The sequence below is a fragment of the Tachypleus tridentatus genome, chromosome 1 (assembly GCF_004210375.1).
Source record: "Tachypleus tridentatus isolate NWPU-2018 chromosome 1, ASM421037v1, whole genome shotgun sequence".
Taxonomy (NCBI): domain Eukaryota; kingdom Metazoa; phylum Arthropoda; class Merostomata; order Xiphosura; family Limulidae; genus Tachypleus; species Tachypleus tridentatus.
Genome location: NC_134825.1, coordinates 55,143,457 through 55,167,065, shown reverse-complemented (window position 1 = coordinate 55,167,065; position 23,609 = coordinate 55,143,457). Strand labels below are relative to the sequence as shown.

The 23,609-nt window shown below is 32.5% G+C and overlaps 2 protein-coding genes across 3 annotated transcripts in view; one reads left to right on the top strand and one right to left on the bottom strand.

The window, feature by feature from the left end:
* The window catches only part of LOC143249233 (regulation of nuclear pre-mRNA domain-containing protein 1B-like), a 30,264-nt gene extending 23,068 nt beyond the window's left edge, over window positions 1–7,196 (top strand). The window contains exon 7 of the mRNA XM_076498719.1: window positions 1,510–7,196. Within this exon, the coding sequence (XP_076354834.1) occupies window positions 1,510–1,659 (150 nt within the window). The 3' untranslated portion in view covers window positions 1,660–7,196. The remainder of the gene's footprint in view (window positions 1–1,509) is intronic.
* Window positions 7,197–7,357: 161 nt separating this feature from the next.
* LOC143249228 (sodium-coupled neutral amino acid transporter 7-like) lies at window positions 7,358–21,763 on the bottom strand. Of its 2 annotated transcripts, XM_076498713.1 has the most exons (8): window positions 21,135–21,753; window positions 20,213–20,334; window positions 17,939–18,137; window positions 17,104–17,239; window positions 15,570–15,720; window positions 14,833–15,095; window positions 10,256–10,455; window positions 7,358–8,087 (listed from the first exon to the last, which is right to left on the bottom strand). In XM_076498713.1, exons 1-8 carry the CDS (start codon window positions 21,310–21,312, stop codon window positions 7,900–7,902), a joined length of 1,437 nt encoding a protein of 478 aa, XP_076354828.1. In that variant the 5' UTR covers window positions 21,313–21,753; the 3' UTR covers window positions 7,358–7,899. The 2 variants fall into 2 exon arrangements, with proteins under 2 accessions (XP_076354828.1, XP_076354832.1); XM_076498717.1 differs by lacking the exon at window positions 10,256–10,455 and having other exon boundaries at window positions 21,135–21,763.
* Between the last annotated feature and the right edge of the window lie 1,846 nt (window positions 21,764–23,609).

Here is a 23,609-nt window from a genome sequence, read left to right as displayed (position 1 = left end):
ATGCTTTACTATTAGCCCTCCACATGACATTTAGTTTACTTTTCAGGACATTATTTTTCTTAAAAACCCTTGGGTTCTCAGAATGGTACACAAGCAAAGGCTTAAGTTTTAAGTCCCCACTTGCATTACCACATAACAATAGAGTTAGCCTTTCATTGGCTTGTGTCCTAGCAGTGACTTCTCCACCTTGGTGATATAGGTCCTCTTTGGCATTTTCTTCTAAAAGAGGCCTGTCTCATCACAGTTGAACACTTGTTGGGGAATAAAACCCTCAGCTTCTACATAGCCCTTAAATTCCCTAACAAATTTATCAGCAGTGTCTTTGTTAGAACTGGCACTCTCCCCATGTCTCACCACATTATGTATGCCACTTCTCTTCCTAAATTTTTCAAACCACCCCCCTATTAGCCTTAAAGGCATCACTTGTATCAGCACTCATTCCAGGGGTGTTTTTCAGGAGGTCAGCATGCAACTGCTTTGCTTTCTCACAAATGATATTCTCAGAAATGCTATCACCAGCTAACTGTTTTTTATTTACCCAAATCAACGACAGTTTTTCTACCTCTTCCATTGTTTGTGATCTTTGTTTTGTAAGCACTATCACTCCTTTTGCAACATCAGCTCCTTTGATGACCTCTTTATTTTTCAGTATGGTGCAGACTGTAGACTTCACCATACCAAACTGTGTAGCAAGGTCAGACACACGAACACCACTCTCGTACTTCGCTATGAGATCTTTTTTCACCTCTGTTGTGGCTCTAACAACTTTTCTTTTTGGTTTGCTGCTTTTATTATCCTTCTTTGACTCCATGGTGGCTTATTTAATCAGAATATTTAGAAGAAAAAAAAACGAGAACTTTCACGGCAGATTTTAGCGGGGGTGTGGACTGAGCGACTGATGTAGGTAAAATGTTTTGGGCAAGATTGGTATGGGCCGAAAATATTCGAAGGGTCATTCGGGTTATCAGTCGGGTTATTTCGGGGGTTTGGGCCACGACAGCTTGGTTCGGGAACCAAGACATTTTTTTTCAAACAATATGTTTGAAAACCGAATTGTTTGAGAAGGGAGTCATTCGAGAACCGAGGTACCACTGTATTAAGTGAAAACTCTGAAATATAAATTTTCTTTATGGAGTTATCCTCCTGAATGAGAAATATACAATATAAACAATAAAGACTCCATTCATTTGGAAATAGAGCAGTCAAGTTGTGGCAGTTGTGATCTCTCATCCTATCCTTGCATGGATCTCAGTTATCAGCGGCTGAGTTTTGGATTTAGTACTGAACTAATTTAAATGATAGTTACGAAGAGTGCAGATAGAGGGTTGCACTGAACAATATTAGTTTTGTAATGAAAAGAAATAAGTACAGGTTGGAAATACATTTCGAGTGTAGGAAAATTGTAACTTTAAAAACATATTTCTTTTGTAACTGTACATAATGTTATTTAACTTTAAGTATGAATATTTTTTACACTTTAGAGACAAGCTAACTGTTGTTCCTTTTCAGGAATATAGAGAAAAACTGCAAAAAGTAACAAGAGTACGAAATGAATTGAAGTCCCATCTACAGAATCTCCCAGATCTGACACTTCTTCCAAATGTTACTGAAGGCTTAGCCCCACTTCCCTCTGCTGGAGACCTGTTTAGCCATCGTTGAACAAGCATGTAGAGAAAATCTGTAGTTAATGTACGTGACAGTGGTTTACTGGTGTAACTACACTGAACCAGCAGATAATTACGTATGTGAGTGAAACAGGAAGAGTTCTACAATTATTGTCTAGGAGATGATATATACAATTTGTATTACTCATGGAATGCTACTAAAAGTATGGGTTTACATACAAAATGCTATAATGATTTGTAGCAATCATTTCTATCACAAACATATTGTAAGTTTAAAAACAAAAATTGCTTACAATTAAACAGTACTACATACACTAAGTCAAGAAACAAAAGCATTACAGTTTCAGTACAGCTATAATAAATATGTAAAAGGATATTCTGTATAAGTAAGAGAAAATGGACTGTTGAACAGATACGTGTATAAGCATATAGTATCAATGGTATTAATATAAATAAAAAGGCAGTTAAAGTTACCTTTATTGACCATTCATGCTTTTAATTGAAAAAAAGGACAATATGTATATAAACAAGTTTAGTAGAGATTGGATGGAAAAATCAAATACTGAGCTCTCTTAAGTACAAAATAAGATTAAAAAAATAATAACAACTAAGTTAAATAAATATTAATATTCCTCAGTAAACTGTTTACTTTTAAAATAGTCAAGTTCATGTGTCATGTTTTGATTTCTTTTTTATTTGTCATCACAATGAATTTTTATAAATTTTGAAAAATACACTACTAAGTTTTTCATCTTAATTACCTAAGAGGCAAACTCTTTAATTACTAAAGTGAAATATGAAACCTAATCTATCATTTATCACATTACTTGTCACTGAGTTCGACCAGTTTTAAAGAATTCTACCACATGGTTATCATCAGTAACTCTGAACAATGGCAAATCAAAGAACAAGACTAAACTTTTTATAGTGTTAAGATGAAGCAGGCTAGTTTGAGGTGTACTGTCTTTTACAGGTCTTTTGAAACACACTAAAAACATTTGAATCACTCTAAACAGTGTTGCCCCTACAAACTGTATGTTGCTTGGTGCTGACTTTCGGTGTACACTATTACAATAAAAAAGGGCTAAAAATTAATAGTAAATAGGTATACTTGTACCAGGAGTTAGTTCACAACATGTTAATAGAAACATATTACTTTTATGCATTGATGATAACATTATTTTGTGACAGTTTAACTATCAAATAGCATATGTTTAGAATTTATCAGTACCTTGAAATGATAACACATTTTGTGAGAAGTCTTAGTGAAGCAAGAGTGTAACAAAACTAACTGCTACTGACTCTTCTAATCCTTATTTAAGAGACTCATTTAGAGGTTGTTTGAAAATGCTTTTGTATTATAAATTAGTTTATCTTATAAGGTGGAATTTATTTTAACAAAGAGTTTGTGAAATCATAAAGAATTTTATGATAAGTAAAGCCCATTACTTTCTGTAAATTATATGTAAGAGCATATTTCTCATTTGACTTTCTTACACCGATTATTTGAAGTTTGTAATTGATGTTAATCTAAGATTTAAAACTTTATCAAGTGATAAATAGTATCTAATATTAGTTACATCATAATCAGTAGCTGTATTAGGGTTGAAGCATGTTTTTGTCACTTGCATCTGTAATACTTACCATTTCACAGTGAGGCAGTTACTAATAAAATGTCTAAATAGGTTTCTTCGTTTCGAAATACAAACTATCTTCCTTCACAATGAGTCTACTATTAACAAGAACATTAAAACAAAAAATATTCATTTTGGAGTACTGTCTCTGGCACTTCTTGGCTAGTCAGTCATATTAACAATGTTGAAGTAAACTTCTTATTTGGGCCATAAAAAACTTTTATTTACGGGTCTGCCAGTCATTGTCATAAGGTTAAAGTTGGTGTGTTTTTCAGGTCTTATAGTGTCTTTAACTTCACATATTTTGTATTAGTGCTTAAAAATAGATATCATTCCTTTGAGCATACAGCATTTATTTCTCTATAGTCTGCCAGTTATTATCACTGTTAAACTAGATTCCTTATTGTATTATATTGGTGAGGTTTTAGGTAGAGAATTAACTGGAAGCAGACATCAGATAATGTTTATATTTTTACTTTCCAAATCATTATAGTTACAATGTCACTTTCATGGTATGTAAAATTATCACCTACAGTTAATGTTGCTGGTATTTACATTAAACCTGCTGTTTTTCATTCTCACTTGTTTGAATTAGGAGTAACCTTAGAAGTATCTGTTTAGTTTTATTGTAGTCAACTTCTCACTGAAGGCTTATGTAGTGACTTTTTTTCAGTGAATATTCACTCAAATGGTATATAAGTAACTGATTACAAGCTTTCACATAAATCTGTTTACTAAATATTAGCATTTGACACTTAATGCCACAGTAGACAGTTAATTCTTGTGAATCTTAGCACTCCTCAGAGTTTATAGCTTAAGGGGGAAAAATTCCAGTATATTATAACAACAAAATTATAAAACTATAAACATGAGGTATGTTGAGAAGCAATATAAGGGAGGTATGGAATTAAGTACTAGAAGTTTTAATTAACTAAACTGTCATACCAAGTATTTTATTTTTCTACTGTCTTGTATCATATCCTCTCAAATACTGTTGTTCATTAAGGACGTATGTCTGTGTAAATTTTCTTTTTCTACAGTTAAAACATAACTTCTGTTCATACAGTTACAATTATTTTTATTTAGAAAATTTAAGTTGCTTGTGAAAAGATTTTTTAAAGTGATGAATAATATAATAAATATCATTGAATATATCTATTGTAATATTCTAATACTATCCTGTTTTAATTTGCTAGATGAAAATTATAAGAGATGTTGATAAAAAACTATATATTGAAGTTAAAGGTTTTAAAAATCCAGGTATTTAGATTATTCCTGTTTATATGTTTCTTGTGTTAGTTCAGTTTTAAACTAAAAGTACTTTTGTGCTAATTATATTTTTTCCCAATAACTTTCTTAGCTATAACATCATGAAGCAGTTAGTTGAATTGAAAACTGCTGAAAAGATCATTAATCAAATTCTCTTGTAATTGGCTTATTTTTATGAAGCAATATCATGATTGGCTTTTGCAACATCACACTTGTAAAAACAGGTATTTATGTAGATGCTATCTATGATTAGATTCTTTGTCATTAATTAGTATTTCATGAAAATCTTTAACCAAACTAAAAGAAAGATGGTCTTTAATGAACAGTTCTTGATACTAAAGATAAGAACTATTGAAATGGAAAATAATGGTTTTTAAAGCCTAAGCTTAAATATATATCCAGTTTCACCAAACAGTTATTTTCCAATAAAAGTATATTATGGGTCACTCTTTTAATAGTTATGCCAAATGTTTTATCAGTGAATTATGAAATATTTGCTGTGCTTTGTTAATGTATAACTTGTTTAATGAATGTTTATTTAAATAGTAAGTTGAAATACATTTATTTATAAAAATTAAGTACATCATTTGTACAATGTTGCAAGTCTTTCCAGTTCTTTTAAATAACGAAGAAAGTTGCTTAATATTATAATATTAATATAATAACGTATATTATATTATATAATGTATTATATTATATTATATAATGTATTATATTATATTATATTATATTCAAATAATATAAGTTATTTGAATTATTTTGTGAAAATGTATATAAATAATTAATTTTAAAGAGCTATCTGTATATTTCATTAAAACATTTAGGAAATTTACACCCTTGACTTAAGTACAGCACCACAGTTGTATTATTCCATTCATTACTTCACTATAACTTTTGTGTACTGGTTGTTATACTGCTTTCTAGTCCACCTTCAAATGAATTGTCATTGATTATTGTCAAACAGCTCAAACTTAAATTATTCTGTAAAGAGCACTTTCTTCAAGGTTTGAACCACCCCATTGTCATATGTCTTTTGCCTATTTCAGTTTATTTTTTATTGCCCTTTCTCAGCAAAAGTTTCCAAGTAATTATACACCCATTGAAAACATTTTGGACTACTGTGTATCTCATATTCCTAGAACAAAAATAACTGTTATATTATCATTGTAATGTCACTTCAAATATTGTGCATTGCATTATTTAGGTTGTTACTGTAATAAACTGTTTGCATCTGCTAAACCTTCAAGCACATTGTGAGTAAATGCTTCTAGTTGTACTGTTAAAATACACAAATCGCTTGAAAATCTTGTTAATCCGAATTTGCAAGTGAGTAAATCAAGAAATGGTGTTATTCAATCGATTGTGTTAATCCAAATATGAGTAAAATGAATTTGCATAAATTTAGAACTACCTGTACCAGTTTCAAAATCCATCTTCAGAATCTTCCATATAGCACTGAGTAAAACATGAAGTCAAGCTGTAAGTTGTCTATAAGAATAGCCTTCTGAAACTGAAACTTTAATTTCAATATGTCTGTCATTTGTAATTCCCTTCCCAGGAGCCATCATGTCCAAGTTTCAAACTCTCAAATTGTATCACTTCCTCTGGTTTTATAGGTTTTATGCTGGTTTATTAATTTTAGATCACTTTTATCTAACTGTCAGTCACATTATGACACGTTAATACTGCATTAGGCACATTTCAGTTGCACACAAAAGATATTATTCTATCTTGTATAAGTTTCATTATATTCCCAATTTGTCCTCTGTTTCTATAATTATTTCAAATATTGTAGATTTGTTTGTTTTGATCAGAGTTTCCTAGAAATATGACAGTTTTTATTGTTAGTGCTTGTTCTTGCAAAAGCTAAAAGTATCTCTAAATATCAATAATGAAAAAGTACTTTCAATTTAAGTGGCTTTATAACTTTTCTGTTCATAAAAGTATGGTATGAAAATTGATAGGTTAATGTATTAGCCCAGTTAAAAGGAAGACATTCTTTAACTTTTACATTTCTAAACATTATTTACAGGTTAAAATTAAACAATTGAGGAAAAAATCATTTAACATGCTTAAGGTATAACAAAGTAACTATGTGTTTTTGTAATACCTTCATAATATTTTTTACTTTTATAAATATACGTGACATTATGTTTATTATAAATATTTTCAACCCATTTTCATTTAATTTAATTCTTATTTCACCTCAGTACTTGTTTTAATTTTAAAGTAGTATCATTTTTGTTTATCTTAAGGTTTTCTAATGTGTTTAGAAACAATAATTATTGGTATTTTTAATATTTATTTAAAATTCAAATAGTAATACTTCCATTATGTTATTTGCATGTGTTTTACATGCATTACTATGTTTTTATTGCTACTTCCTTTGCCATGTCAAATTTGTAAGAAGTGTGGATTATATAATGGCATTAAAGTTGGTACCAGTTAAAAGTGATAGTTTTGTAACATAAAATTTAAAACACTTTCATATGGAACTATAACTTATAGTGATTGAATATTTTCACATAAAAATCTCTTGAACAATAAAAATCAGTAGGTAACTGTCCAACAAATCCAAATAAATGTAGACCTTATCATCTTTAAAGGTTTTAAGTTGAGCAATGTAAATACTTCAAAAATTGGGTGCAATTAAATTTTTAATGTAGCAGTCAGTGTCACAAACTCATTTTGTTGAAATGTGTTAATCTAGCATGGTACAATTTCGACAGAGGTCTTTCAAGACATATTCTGCAACAACTTATACTCTATATATATATAGCTGAAAGTTAGGCTGTTGTCAATAAATTAAATGACATACTATTTGGCCTAGACGTTTTCTACACCTTGAACCCTTTATTAACATCAAACATTAATTTTGCTTATTTTGTCTTCTCAGAAATTCCCTAAAGTTTTTATAAAGTGAAATAAACAGTGTAGCTACTATACTGTGTAGGGGTACACACACCAATAACAACATAAAAAATCTATAAACTCATTTAACCTTAAACACCAATAGAAAAATATAAGCTCAACATAATAACTTTCCCTTAAAGTTTGCTTGAATTAATAAAATGGGTAGAGTTGAATTTTTATAATTATTTAGATATTGAATTATCATGCAGAAATGTTTTATACCATCAAAAAATATAAAACATTAAAGGCCCATTGCAAACATAAATATTTAACATATATTTTCAGTCATAGTCAATGAAATATGAAAAAAAAATGGTTGGGCTGATTTTGTTATTGCAGCCTGACTAGTTTTTAGTAAATTGCTGTATAAAACGTTGATTAGAAAAAAACATGCAAGCTACCATTAGTTTTATGAGACATGACAATATCATAATTTTTTAAGTAGGTGTTGTGTGTAACTAACAACTATGAGGTTTTCTTGTTATAACTTGGCCAGAAATATCTCTGATCAGTGCCTGCATTAGTACCAAGAAAAATATACAGGTTCCTACAGCTAAGAGAAAAACAGCCCAAATCACAAGGAATTTGCTTTTAAAATATGAAAGATCTGGATCCTTCTTCAGAGTTACTTTGAAAAGGCACAACCCTGAAAAAAAAAGTAAAAAACACATGTATGAACTTATTCCAAAATAACCAAATGGTAATATGATATTAATCTAACTATAACACAGTATTATCAAAACTGTTAGGTTGTCATCAATCCAAACATCTAGTGATAGGCCTGCTGATACCATGAAGCACTTCTGTTTAGTGAATATAAAGCAACTGTGATAGACAGCCATTTAAAAGTTGAGATATTATGAAGAAAGTAATTCTTGGCCTATTAAAGAGAAGCAATCTATTTGTAGTGTCAGTCTGATACATTTTAGGAAGCTATGTTACCTAAGTTTATTGTGGGCAATGTGCCAAAGAAATAAAAACCCACTTTATGTGCTAATTAATTTCTCTGTTGTATGCAAACTGTACCTATGACATTAACTCCACTACCCATAATTTTGACAAAGATTTTAGGACTGCAGATTAGTGCATGCATTATTTGTAGAGAGTTCTACTGCTGCTGGAGGATTTCACAGAGATCTGCAGACCATAAGCCACTCATAACAGCGATTAATGCAAGACATGATGAATCCTACCACTTACTTGCTTTCAGATGAATGGGTTTCAGTTGATGATAACCTGAGAAAACCTTTGCATATGACTCTTTGAGTCATAAAGAAAGAATAAAAGGGTATTATTATGAATTAGACTTTGTCCACCAGTAATATTTAATAAAACCAGGAATTCCTTTTCATATTATGGGTGGTACTGCACTTCCTACATTGATAAAATTATGTAATGATGCACAATAGCTTAACACACATCACATCCACTGCTGTCTTTCTGCTTTTGGTAATACAGTAGACATACAAAATGTTTTCAGACGATACATTTAGTTTCAAAACTTAAAGCAGTTGTATGAGGTTATGCAGTTCATTGGTTGGAACACAACATAATACCAGTGAATTCTGTTTTTTAAAGAAGCTTTGGAACAAGCAAATAAGAGTTGTATTACCATCTCTTAGGCTAAGTACACATCTGTCACTTTACAACATAGAACTCTATTATTTTTCAGATTGAAGGATAACCTCTGAAGCTAACTTTTTTTTTAAATCTATAATACTGATGATAGAATTTCTGTATTTTTATCTTTTCCTATGGCAGTACCCAAGAGGGTGAAATTTGTTTTGTCATATTTTTCAAAGCCTTGACAGTAAATTATGAAAAGAACTCATTACAAGAACTATAATTTCTTTTTCTGGGTAGATAATTTCTGTCATTAAATATTAACAAGTAAAATTAGGAGTAACTTATCTAACTACTTAAAAGAGCAAAATTTCTATAATATTTTAGTCCAACACACTTTATGTAGTATAGCTATACCTTTACAGGTTCTTTCTGATAATCATTACAATCTGCAGATCACAAGTTTGAAACCTGTCACTGAACATGCTCACCCTTTTAACTGTGCAATTGTGGTTATAGAGTGTGGTTCATCCCACTCTTTGTTGGTAAAAAATTAGCCCAAGAGTTGGTGGTGGGTATGTTAACTAGCCACCTTTTTTTTGGTCTTTCACTTCTAAGTTAGAAGCAAATAGCCCTCAAGTATTGTTCTGCATGAGATTCCAAAAACAAACAAACTGTGGTAGCATGTTACTGACAGGCTTGAATTTTCTTCACTTCAGAAACATTTTTTATCATTAGAATGACTCAGTGTTTTGAGGAACATGGCTTATTTATTTTTTCTTTGGCGTGTCATTTCCTATGAAGTGTTGCATGTGGTAAAAACAAACATCTCCAAGTTCCTTCACTAAGAAAGAATGATATAAATAGTTTACATATGATGACTTTAATTCCAAAAATTAAATATTTATGCTGAACAGTTTAAAAATAAATACAAATGTTGAATATTTTCACTTAATAAAACTATTTTTAAAAAATACAGTTTGGGGTTGAAACAAAGTTAGGGGCACTTGCTTTAGGAATTCATGTAATGTTTTGAGACACTAGTGTTGTGGGTTGAGTATTTTCTTATTTGAATAGTTGTTAATTTTGTAGTTTCATTTAGCAACAAGCTGTGTGTTTTTTGAATGTGCAAGTGTATTTCTTTCCATTAACCTAGTAGCGTGTCTACAGTGCTTTACTTTTCAGTATTTAACTTACTTATATATACCTTACTTTTTATGGCTGAAATTATGTCTAACCAGCATCACCTACCAGGAAACACAAAAATAAAAACTGCTGCCAGACTTCCCATAAATTCGATTACTGTGCCAATGTTAGGAATTAGGAGAGAGAGTGTTAAAGAGCAAGTAAACCATGACAGTGCAATGATGATTCTTCTGTATCGTTCACCCTCAAGGACAATGTCAGGTGGTATTCCTCTTACTTGAACATAGAGATCATCTATCGCTGTCCTATGGTAAAGCAGTAAACATGACAAACTTAAAAATATGATAAATAAAGGGCCTCTTATCTTCAAAAATACATATAAATGAGCAACATTTTTATATGAGAATGTTTAACTTGTCCCTTGCTGTCATTTCTTAAATTCTTTAATCATTTTAATGAAAGTTGAAATGGAATCCTCAGAGAATACCTGTAAAAACCATTGAAGAATGTGTGTGAACATTATCACATGTTAGAATTATGGTCAATTTTTGAGCATAAAAACGTAATTTAGAGCTTAGAAATAATCAGTTGTAAAATATTATTTAATGATTTGTTTTTTATATTTCATACTCGCTGAATTCAATGAAAAATTATTTTTGATTACTGTTCAGTTTTGTATTCTTAAAAAGTGGGTTTCGATACTATGGTGGGCAGAGCACAGACAGCCCTCTGTATAGCATTGTGCATAATAACAGCAAAACTTGATTATTGTCTGAGTGAGTAACAAGAAGCATGGAAAAGAACAATAACAGAACACGTTTGCTTCTTCAATTCATAAAACTAACGTATTGATCATACATAACTTGCTGATGAAAAGCATTGTTTCATATTTTTAGATTTGTGCGCATACTGTGATATTTACATTTGAAGTGACTTCCACGCACCAATTAGGTCCACTTAATAACAGCAGGATCAAGAAGGAAATTTTATAAAGTAATATGGATTGGAAAAACCAACTGAGTCTTAGGCTGTGTGAAAATAAGGAGTGTGTATGATAGAAAGTGAAACATTATTAATGAAACAACAAATAAAAGGTTCATACCAGTGTAGACACTGAGACAGTTATCACTACTGACTATATGAATAAATTGTCAGCTTTTTCTCTCTCTAGATGAATCTCTGCAGAAATAATCATTACGATAACTAAATAGAACTCGGGAAGTATGAATGTTCCGTACTGATACAAAAATCTTTGTAACTGTTCTTTACAGATAGCCCTCTTGTATCTTTGCACGAAATACAAACCAAACCTCTCTTTGCAGTAGTATCACATGTAACTGATAATTCTCTCATGGCATTCATTAGTTGTAATATACAGACATCATCCACTCTGCCAGTGAAGAACGTTACAATTTTTTACCCTTTCCAATACTGTGTAAAGTTGCTGCAACGTTCTTGTGGGCAGAGTAAAAGCTATTTGCTATCAAGAATAACAACCATATAGAAGCAACTAGTATGAAACAGTAGTTTTCTGTACCACGTGTTTATTATAAAACTACTCAAAAACAGACAATTCATTTTTTTTTATTCTTATATTAACCCTTAAACAGCGGGAATTAATTCATTATGGCCGCCGTTTGAAGGTGAATTTTCAACAAATTTAGTAATTGCCTTAGAAACTGTACTTTGGTTAGATATAATTCCTGTGTGGTTGCCATATTTTTAAACACTTTAGTTTTTAAGGAAAAAATGAACAAAATATGCGGCTCCTCGAACTCAAGTTGCTCTCGGTGGTTCGGCTGTTTCCGTGACGTTTTACAACTATGACGTAATAGTTACCAAACACGCTTCGTTGCGCACCGACCATATTGTTCCTTTCAGTGCTGGTATTTTATGTAAATCTATCGGTGCTTTTTCGGATTACATACTTTGTGAGACTATTGTTTGTCTTGATATTGCTACTTTATGTTTGTTTTATGATAACATGGTTACTGGTCAACAAATTCATAGTATGATGTTTCCAAGACATCGATATTCAGGCAATTTCCATCAAAGCCTCGAGTCTGGGTAATGCACTCTTCATCTTTTAATCGGTTTGACAACTTGTCGTATGAGTGACAACAAACGCACTCTCTCCTGTTTGGCATCTGCTCGCATAAACCACACCTACACCTTGCACAAGCATATGAAATATGTCATATAAATTATACATTTATGGTAAATATTAAATTAACTCTTCAGACTGCTACATCTAGTTTGATCTTATAGACAGAATTATAACGTATAATTGAAATTCATTTTGTTACGAGTCATAAATATCCGGTAAAATGATTGTGGAAGGGCCCGAGTATTAGTTACCATAGTCGGCAAAGTATAAACAAATAAAACCCAGTCTGTAATACCAATAATTTGTGAACACCAGACAGGTTTCGAGATGCGTAAAATTGTACGTGAAATAATACAGACCATATTTGTTGTCATAACTTAGGCTTACCATTCTTCCACTGGAGGTATGACCGACTCGCAACCGGCCTGGGCTCTATCAGTATCACTTACAGTTCCGCTACTCTCACTCGTGGAACTGTCCTCATCACTAGAACTTGTCAGATCTGTGTCAAAAGTAACTGTTCTAGGTTCGTTCAGAGTAGGTTTGAATTGATATGGCGCTACTCGACACTGTTCAGAACACAAAGTCAAAACAGACTCCGCCTCTGTTTCTCCGTATGCACTGGCCATGTTTATTTACATTCAACGCGCTGGCGTTGACGGTTTGTTTGGCAACTACTACGTCACAGTACTTTACCCAGCAGCAAACGTAAAAACTAAAACGTTCGGATTGCCTCTCGGAAAGGGCTCTTTCTGCACCAAGTTCTATGTTTCATTTATTAGCACATATTTTTTATAAAAAATGTGAACCTGCAAAATTAATCAGTATGAGTAGTTCTTTTGATTGCAAAGTTTTTTTTTCTGTAAAATTCACCTTTAATGGTAAATAAAAATCAAGGTCTGGCATAATCTGAGGGTTAGGGTGCTTTATTTCCAATCTGCAGATCGCGGATTCAAGACATGTTAACTTCAAGTTTATGTTTTTCCCTTAAGAGGAACAATTAAATTTATTTAAAAAGAGAATCACCTTCAACCTTAATAAATTTAAACTTTAATCTGATTAGCGGATACAGATGAGATTCAAATGATTCGTTGGACACCCAAGAAAATTCAATGCATCATAGTGTTTAAGAAAAATAAGGGCTCAAGTCATTAAATGTGTAAAAAAAAATAAATTATTCAGACAGTTTCCATTATTCCATCGTTAGCGGCAAGCCTGACAGCTTGTAAGACTATACTGCATTTTTGAATAATCATTCTCTGTCACAATTATTATTTAAAATTTTGATAAAAATTCTTTACTTTTGAAACGAGCTTTTCAACTAATACTATTTTCGAGTTTGATGTCATTAACGACCAACAGTCAGAACATGCTGACATGACGGAACTTCCAGGACTCGTTTGGTCTTTAGAGCTATTTCCTTCTCCGTCGATCGCTCTCCATGATTAAGCACTATTGTCTCCAACTCCACCACTTCAACTGTAACAAGGCTTTGTGAAAAACAACGAAATTAATCATACACTGTGCATCTTACATTTTGCACATATCATTAATTCTGCCTGAACGTCAGCTTTCAATGGTATAAAATACTAATTGAAGAGAACGTGGGATTTACAGATATGTAGTCAAATAGGATTGTTGCAATTCCAGTTTCTACCAGTATCTTTCTCATGAAAACAGCCACCAATTTCGAGCTATAGCAGGACGATTGTGAACTTTGAAAAGAAACAATGATTAAAGTTAAGGAAGATGTAATATATGCTTGTTTTTTAATCTTATTAATATTAACAATGGATATTCCCAGCTTCGATGGAGGATTGTGTTACGTAGCCATAATCCTCATTTTGCAGGTGAAGACATTGCTATGCAATGGCTTTGATTATCATTTTAGAACTCACTTTGATGTTAAATGCTTTACTATGCATCTTTTCTGTTTCCACTGTGAGTAGAAGAATACTGAATGTTTAATTCTTTATATGCATATATTACGTCCTTTAGTTCCACGTCGTTTAACGTTCTTGGAGGAGTTTAACCCCAAACCTACAGTCAAAAGCCTACCTTGTAGAATTGCATTATCGAATGATCGGTAATTTACTGATTTAATTTAATCATATATGTGTATGTCGCCCATAGCACATTGACTCAAATCTACATCAACACGCTACTTCATAATAAAATGCAAATAGTTTTTATGTAGTATGGTTAACACTTTATACTGAAAAAATGTTCTAAATGTTAGGTAAAATGAAACACAAAATTGTAATATTTAAAACATACAAATATTTTTTTTTCACCTGTTACTTTAAATATTGATAATTTCACGTGATACAAATAAGCTTTGTTTAATAGACTTCAGGCTAAAACATTCTAAAATCATAAAATATTTTCATTTAACTGATATGTCTGTCAGTTTTGGAAGTTTTGGTAGACAGTAGGTGGATCATTGTCTACCTTTAACAACGAGCCTGTCTCAAACGGAATGCATTTCATTGTATTTGCATATGAAAGCCTGGAGGAAATATACTGAAATAACCCAAAAGGTCAAATTTAGGCCAATTTTGTTCATACAGCTTACCTTCCACAAAACAGCACAACTGGGTAAATAGTATACATTTTTACACCTAAAGCTGTGATCCCTATCATGACGAGTGGGTCCTTTGCATCGTAAGACTCCAAGATGTCGCTAGTCACGTGAGAACCAAAGGTCAGGTATCCGGCTGAAGAAGCAACCGAATAAGCGAGCATGCACATGCTCATAGCCACAAGGACTGTTCGAAGAAAGCTAGACACCCGTCTGTCGGTTAAACATGAGTATATAGGGACACTGCTCATGTGGCACTGAAAAATAATTGAACAATTACCTTTACAGTGTCTGTCCTAAAGACACATATTACAATATTGAATATTCTGCTAGGGTTCTGGTTGTGTGTTTTGTATGTCTCATTGCTCAGATGTTGGAATTAAACAACATAGTTAAAACCTAAATATCTGCATTATAAATGAAAAATATAGAAATGGGTTAATACTAATTTAATTATGCAAATAAGTTATTTTGATATTCAGTTCTGGGTGCATTAAAAATGCATTTAAAATTTGTCGTACTATTTAAAAACCTGTGGATCAATTTAGAAAAAAATACATGTTTGAATACATTTGCGCAATCTATATTACCCACTTTCTGACACATTGACTCTTGAATATTATTGTTTTAAAAAATCTGCAGTGCACGATCCAAGGCTCAAAACTTTGCGTTTCGATTTTAAATTAAATAACCTTCGTTTAAAGTATTAAATTTAAAGTATCTGGTAGTACCTGATAACCGAAGCAAATTGTTGGTATCACCTGGAATATATCCGTCCACACTGTGGGGCTTGTTTTCACCAAACCTGATGCGTAGTTTCCGACAAAGTACTCGTATATCATAAGAAAGACCACATACAACATTGCTAAAACTCCAAAAGAGCTAAAAAAAAGAACAAGAAAAGAGCGTAAATGTATTTGATACAACGACTGTTTACTGTATTACAAATTATCTGTACTAGAACGCGGAAACATTTTACGATAACAAAATTGGGTGCTACTATAGAGTGAAGTATACATTGATACTGTCACCATCACCGTTTAACTTCCGTTTGTTTACAATTGGTGCCAGTCGTTATAAATAACGTTTTTAATTTAATAAAATACAAAATACCATTATATAACATTTAGGGACAGATATAGTTGAAATAATATATGTTTAAACAATCGAAACTAGCGGAATTATGATCTAAATATAAGGTATGCTTTTTGAACCTACGACTTATTAAATTATTATTATATGTTGAACAAAAACGTGGATCGATATAAGTCATTCAGCAAGACATTATGTTTTAGTGGATCATTAAAACAGTGACGATGTATCTGTGTGGACAGCATGCTGTAGTAGCACATAAAATTATTTACTTGGCAATATTTCAGATAACTACTGCTTCTTAGGTAAGACTGAATAAATAATTAATGGGTAAGTTGATAAATAAGTTTTGTTTATTTTGTTACTTTTAAATCTACTGGTATATTCTCTACCATGAATTACGTTTATTTTATGCTTTGCTAATTCGGTTTTTGCGTGTACTTGAGTTATCCAAATGGAAGGCTTCAAACTTCAAAATACACTTCAATGAAATTGTAGCTCAGTTGAAATATTTATTAAACATTGCTCAAATAACAACGTTTAATAAGTTTAGGATTAACACTTAATTAGAAGATTTTTTTTCTTTTCTCAGTTTAGGTTTGTTTGTTTTTGTTTTTTTGGAATTTCGCACAAAGCTACTCGAGGGCTATCTGTGCTAGCCGTCCCTAATTTAGTAGTGTAAGACTAGAGGGAAGGCAGCTAGTCATCACCACCCACCGCCAACTCTTGGGCTACTCTTTTACCAACGAATAGTGGGATTGACCGTAACATTATACGCCCCCATGGCTGGGAGGGCGAGCATGTTTAGCGCAACTCGGGCGCGAACCCGCGACCCTCGGATTACGAGTCGCACGCCTTACGCGCTTGGCCATGCCAGGCCTCAGTTTAGGTTCAATTGATGTTTGCCGTGACATATACTTAAAAAGCCAAATTTCTTTGCATTACGACTATCTTTGTGTTATCTGCAAAACATCTTTCAGTAGTATATCTCATTTAACCAATGAAACTCCACATTTTATACATTTTACAATTAATATTATTCAAAGCTTAGTTTATCCATTCTGTAATCGTGTATTAAATATCAGGAAGAAATTATAAATAATACTTAACTATTTATAGTTTCTGGTAAACATCCATATAAAACAAATATTAAAATAAAATTATATATTTTACCTCGAATATTTTAAAAAATCTATTCTTTTGGGGAAAGCCAGTGGTAATATAATGCAAGTAGAGCTGGCAACAACTGTGAACTCTCTTCTCATGTACCAAAAGTGACAGAAATTTCTTCCATATAGTGACGACAGAACTGTCAAAGAACAAAATAATTATATATCTTAGTGTTGTTAAAAAACAAAAAAAACATAAACACATTTGAAAGTCTGGTCCTTCTTTATAATAAAATCCCGAGGGAGACATGATTACATTTTTAAAATATTATAAAAAGATCTGGTTTTTGGAATTTCGCACAAAGCTACTCGAGGGCTATCTATGCTAGCCGTCCCTAATTTAGCAGTGTAAGACGAGAGGGAAGGCAGCTAGTCATCACCACCCACCGCCAACTCTTGGGCTACTCTTTTACCAACGAAAAGTGGGATTGACTGCCACATTATAACGCCCCCACGGCTGGGAGAGCGAGCATGTTTGGCGCGACATGGATGCGAACCCGCGACCCTCGGATTACGAGTCGCGCGCCTTACGCGCTTGGCCATGCCGGGCCACTATAAGAAGGAGAGAAATTCTTCTATTGTTCCTCACAGATCATATATTTGTTTTGTTAACACAAACATTTTGAGTTATTTTTGACATCCGTCTCCAACATTTATTTCAAAAAAGAAGAAGAAAAAATATATTGTTTTTTAAAGCGTTATGAACATTATTTATTTTTGTCAAATTGGAAAAAATTATACAGGAAAAAAGAATGTTAGGCTTAGAATAGTGTGACGCTATTCCTTAAATATTTCTTAATTATGTGGCCAATCATTGGCAGACAAAAAAGTAAAATTACCTGTATCAAATTGGTCTCCGATAACGATGACAAATGTCACACAAGCTCCAAACCCAAAGAAAATGATCAAAACAGAGCAAAGTCTTCTTGTTGTTTCCCCAAAAATACTCCTGACTACTTCTTGGTAGGTATTACTTCTGTTGATATCTGAGCAGTAAGCCAGGGTTAACAAGGCTGATATCATAAATGCCACCAAAACCTGGAGCAAAAGAATATCTCTAAATTAATTAATTGTATCTGAAGTCACTTTTCTTATTTTAGTTACAAAGTAAAACGTCATGCATTATATAGGTAGAATTTGCGTAGGGTTTGTTTTGTTTTTTTTATATTATTACGACAAACTAGTTTTTAAAGATTTTTAAAAGTGTCTTTCGTATACTGATATTGTGTTTACACGAAGTTAAAATGTAATAACTAAAATATAAATTTTGAACGATGAGGGTTGTTGTTATTATTTTGTTAGCGAAAAACTGCAATCGAACCTCGGATTTTGGCATTGTAAGTTCGTAAACTTACAGATAACCCACCGGAGGACAAACGATGATGGCATTACTTAAACAGAAAATACGAATGTTCCCCAGAGTCAGGATGGTAAGCCTAGTCAATGAGAGCCACTATTTTTTTTTATCTTTTATTGGTGCGTCAGAAGTAGCAATGATCATTGATTAAGTAAACTTGTTGAAACATTGTAATTTATTGTTTCCGTATCTCCACGAAACTGTTTTAAAAGTTTGAAAATACGACATTTAGAGTATGCAAATCATAAAGCGGCTAGAGTACCATTATTGAATAAACATTGTGAGGATCCAAGATATTTCTTCACATATTAGAATTCAACTCATGCCACCCATCAAAAAAACAGGTATTTTTAATGATACGACTAACCATATGAAATTCCGACATTCTGAATTCAGAAATTTAACTTTTAACCTATGAAAAACTTTATTTACATCAGTGAAAACGAATAACAAATTAAAATTTAGATCATTCTGATTGAACAAGGAAATGTTATGTTTATTCATTTGCAAAAGTAAAAAATAAATTATCTACATGGTCTCAAAGGCCTAGCCAACAACTTTCCCTACGAATACGAGGGCTGTTCAAAAAATACGCGGACTGTTTGAATTGCGCGACTCCAGCTGGTTCCAGGGCAATCCGCTTGGTGTCGCTAGGTTCGCACAGATCAGCTGATTATGACGCCATTTCCCGATTCCAGATATCTTCATTTGTGTATTAGCTACGCGGTTTTAAGTGAAGTGCAATTTTTTCGTTTGGCGGATTTCAGAATGAATGGCCTGAAGGAGCAACGACTTGCTGTGAAATTTTGTGTTAAACTTGGAAAATCTGCGACTAAAACTTTTGCTATGCTTAACACGGCTTACGGTGGTGTTGCTATGAAGCGTACGGCATGTTTCAAGTGGCATGGACGTTTTAAGGATGGTCGACAGTCCATTGAAGATAATGAGCGTTCTGGACGTCCTTCCACGTCAACTGACGACCCACACGTCGCCAAAATCAACACCTTGGTGCGGGCAAATCGACGTCTGACTGTCAGGGAGCTTGCTGAAGGGTGTGGGATATCAGTTGGATCTTGTTACGAGATTTTGATTGAAAAATTGAAGATGCACCGCGTTGCTGCGAAATTCAGCCCTCAGAACTCGTGAGTTTTTGGCCAAACACTCGATCACTGTTCTTCCCCACCCCCCTACTCACCTGACCTTACTCCTTGCGATTTTTTTCTTATTCCCCAAACTCAAAAGACCCTTGAAAGGAAGAAGATTTGAGACGATTCCCGAGATTAAGACAAATGCGACGAAGGAGCTGGAGGACATTACAAAAGAAGCGTACCAGGACTGTTTCAACAAGTGAAAACACCGTTGGGATAAGTGTGTGCGTTGGGGAGGAAAGTACTTTGAAGATGGTCCCAGACCTGTAACTTCTAAATAAAGTACATTTTGTTTTATGACGTCTGTTCGCGTATTTTTTGAACAGACCTCGTACATTCAACAGAAGATTACGCCATAATATTTATATAAATAATTAAGTCCACCCATTCAAGAAAATATTCTTTAGTTTCTTAGAACTGGGGACATTCCAATATTTCAATTATTTGTTTATTAATTATTATTGTCAAAATGGAAAATAAAAATGTTTGTAATTCTTTATTAAGCACGAAGTTACACAGTGAACTATCTGTACTTTTATCACACGGTTATCAAAACTCAGTTTCTTGAGTTGTTACACACAAAAATGGAGGAAAGCAAGTAAGCTCACCGCCTGGACACAAATAGCAACAAAAACGCCCCCAGCACGATCATAAGCTTGTGGAAAGTTGAGCAAACCGGCCCCAAGAGCCACGTTTATGACCATCATAGAAGCTGCATACCAACTTGTTCCTGTTAAATTTGATAATTACAAATCAATATTTACTTGAGAATGGTTTGAAAAAGAGGTAATATAGTATAATACAAATTTACATAATTAAGTAGACAAATAAACCTACATTTCGTGTTTGAATAATAATATGCATATAGTGATTCTTTCGTTAAGTACAAAATACCACTTCATAATTTTATTTTTTCCTACGATTCTATGAAAGAAAAAAGACTCAATAATATATGTTTATATATATATATATCATACAAAACAATTTTTTGTAATATCTTGAAACTGAAGTGAAATTTCTTGATAAAACTGTTCATTCTTCAAATAATTGTCAAGTATAAGAAAATGTAATGTCATCACAATCGCTGGTTCTGGGCAAGACTGTGAAATATATACACATGCGCCAATATAATTTTAAGATTGCATGCTTAATTGTGGTTAAACGTTGTAGCAAAAGATTCTAACGATGGATCACAGAAATGAGTTACTACAGTTTTATCACTTTAGTTTTCTGGTTAACGAACTTCTGTAAACCTATAATAAAACTTAGAGAACAGAAATCTGAGAATATAGACGCGCAAGCATAGCAAAAACATTAGAACTGTTTTGTTATGTGGTAACTTCTTTCTTTGAAGCTTTCAGAAACTGGATTTAATCCTCGTCCTCTACCAACTAAGTTAAATAGTTAACCTTCTAAGGTAATTTTAACAACTTAAACTAAATTCCCACAATTTTGAGTGTAAACATACTCATTTTTTTCTTTTCTTATTTTCAACTATCATTACGTATTTATTTATTCATTAAAACTTACCCGATTTCTCTGTTTGTGTCTGAACTTTCGTCTCGCACCGATTTTTGTTCAGGTCATAGGAAAGTCCTAATGAATGTTTTTTCAAAAGTGGATCAGTTTCTTTTGGCAGGAAAATATTACTAGTAATATTTAATCCGATGTTACATTCAACTTCTGAGCTTTTATCTCTGACAGACATTGTGACGTCAGTGGTTGAATAAAATTAGGTATTGAACTCTTATAAATTGGACTCTCTTGTCTGTCTCATATACAAACTGAAGTACGAAAGCCTGAGGACAGTGGTTGGAAATTTGACAGTAAAATCAATAAGTCATTTTTTAAAATTTAATCTTCAGTTTATTCCGAATTAAAATTACGAAAAGCAAAAGGTGAAATTTTTCTAATTGGAAACCAAAGCAAATGTTCGTATAACAATACACTTTCCATTTAGTGTTATAATCGATAATTTTGATGCAGAGCTTTCTGGGTCAAAACGACTGTCTACGTTCGTGAAGTCGTTAAGGAACAATTCAAGAAAATGTAATGAAATGGTATATTCTACAAGTCAGGTCTGGACGTTAAGTAACCACTTGGACTCACGAATTGTCTTCACTTAAGAATTTTACACTCATTTTTATATGTAATATGATAGCATCTACAAAGTTAGAAATTCTATCTGTCGACCTCTCTTGACTGAAATGATTGGCTGACTTTGCTACATGTCGTCGTTGAATGTAAAAACTGATCACGTGGAAATGTTGCGTGCTTGCTATCGTTATAGGCAAAGGCACGCGCCTTTAAGATATATATATCTGTAATAACTGGTAACTATTTTTTGCTTTATTAACTCAGTCAGAATGAATATATATTCAAATTATGTTATGTTGAACAGAGGTCGAGTCGCACTTAAGAATATAAAAGCCATTTGCGTTACCAATAACTAAATACAAGCTCATTGTGTACGTACTTATATATATTTATATAAATAAAACATAATATAGGCACTACTTTCAGTTTTATTCCGTTTTACTTTGAACTGAACATTTAATAGTGATTTTGTAGCATTCTGTAACCACTAAAGTTTCTCAAAAAATAAGATATTTCCTCCAGTCTTTCAGTAGAATTCCTTCTCGCATTCATAATACTCCGAGTATCAAGTAATTAGCTAGCTAAAATCATGCTATCATTTTAAATTCATGGGGGCGTTATTATGTGACGGTCAATCCCACTACTCGTTGATAAAAGAGTAGCCCAAGAGTTGGCGGTGAGTGGTGATGACTAACTGCCTTCCCTCCAGTCTTAAACTGATAAATTAGGATATCTTTCACGTGTCAGAGATGGCTGAGAGGAGTTACAAATTTATTAACATTATGACTGAAAATAAAAATTCAAATTTCACTTTATTACAGAAGTGCCCAATCTATTCAAATTAATTATCCCAGTTTAGTATGTGATGCACAACAAGAAGTGCCTGCCCCCATTTGTTTTTTGCTGATGTTTATGAAAGCCAAAACATTAAGAGATGCGATCATTACATCATTTTATGCAATAATTTTATATTATTTCATAAGCTGTTATAATAACAGAGTTATGGTTACGGAAGTATAGAAACTTAATATATGCTATATAGATTACGAATCTTCGACCCTATTTACTACGCTGTTAGACTGCCCTGGTTATTTTTTTCATCTATTTACGATCAGTACATGGTTCCCGACCTTTGTTGTTTCTATGTTATTTGTAAATACTGCCGGATAATTATAGTTTACTGGCATTATTCATTACTATTAAATTTTCCAGAAATAGGAAAATTTTCGGTGATCTCCGCAACAAATGAACACTTGAACTTTTCCACTTGTGACAACAAATGACATGACAAAAAAAAAACATCTTTTGACTAGGACATAATATATTGTAGCTGTTAATAGTTCAAAGTTAAAAGATAAGAAAAGTACGTCAATCAAAACGTTACTGCTTGAGGTAATTTAATTCTGATATACACATGTTTTAAATAAAACATTACGTAAACGTCTAGTTACTACAACCAAACAATACGTTCTCGTTTCCACTACGGTATTCCTGATACATTTAGGTATTTCCTTATTAAGGTAACTTGCATATGAACTTCACCAAACGTCATTTTATATATATGTGTTTTTCTATCTCAACAGCTTAATGTTAAGTGTGAGGGTTTATAACGCTAAATATCCGGTTTCGATACCCTTGATGGGCGTAGTAGGAATAGCTCATTGTGTATCATCGCACTTATCAACAAAAAAATATGTATCCCTGAATTGATAGTAATATAAAACAATATAAAAATGTTAGTATGTGAGCTAGTAAAAAATGTGTGTTGTTAATTACAGATAAAAATCGATGTACTGGTATCTTACTTTGGTACTTATCAAATAAAAATCGATATCCTGGTGTCTTACTTCGGTACTTATCAGATAAAAATCGATATCCTGATGTCTTACTTCGGTACTTATCAGATAA

Excerpts from the sequence above, each read along its gene's own strand:
- LOC143249228 (XM_076498713.1), bottom strand. The coding sequence starts at position 21,312 with ATGTCTGTCAGAGATAAAAGCTCAGAAGTTGAATGTAACATCGGATTA. Across the intron at positions 15,721-17,103 it reads GATTTTTTAAAATATTCGAG|CTCTTTTGGAGTTTTAGCAA; the intron begins GTAAAATATATA and ends TCTTTTTTTTAG. Across the intron at positions 8,088-10,255 it reads TTTTATTTTTGTGTTTCCTG|GGTTGTGCCTTTTCAAAGTA; the intron begins GTAGGTGATGCT and ends TTTTTTTTTCAG.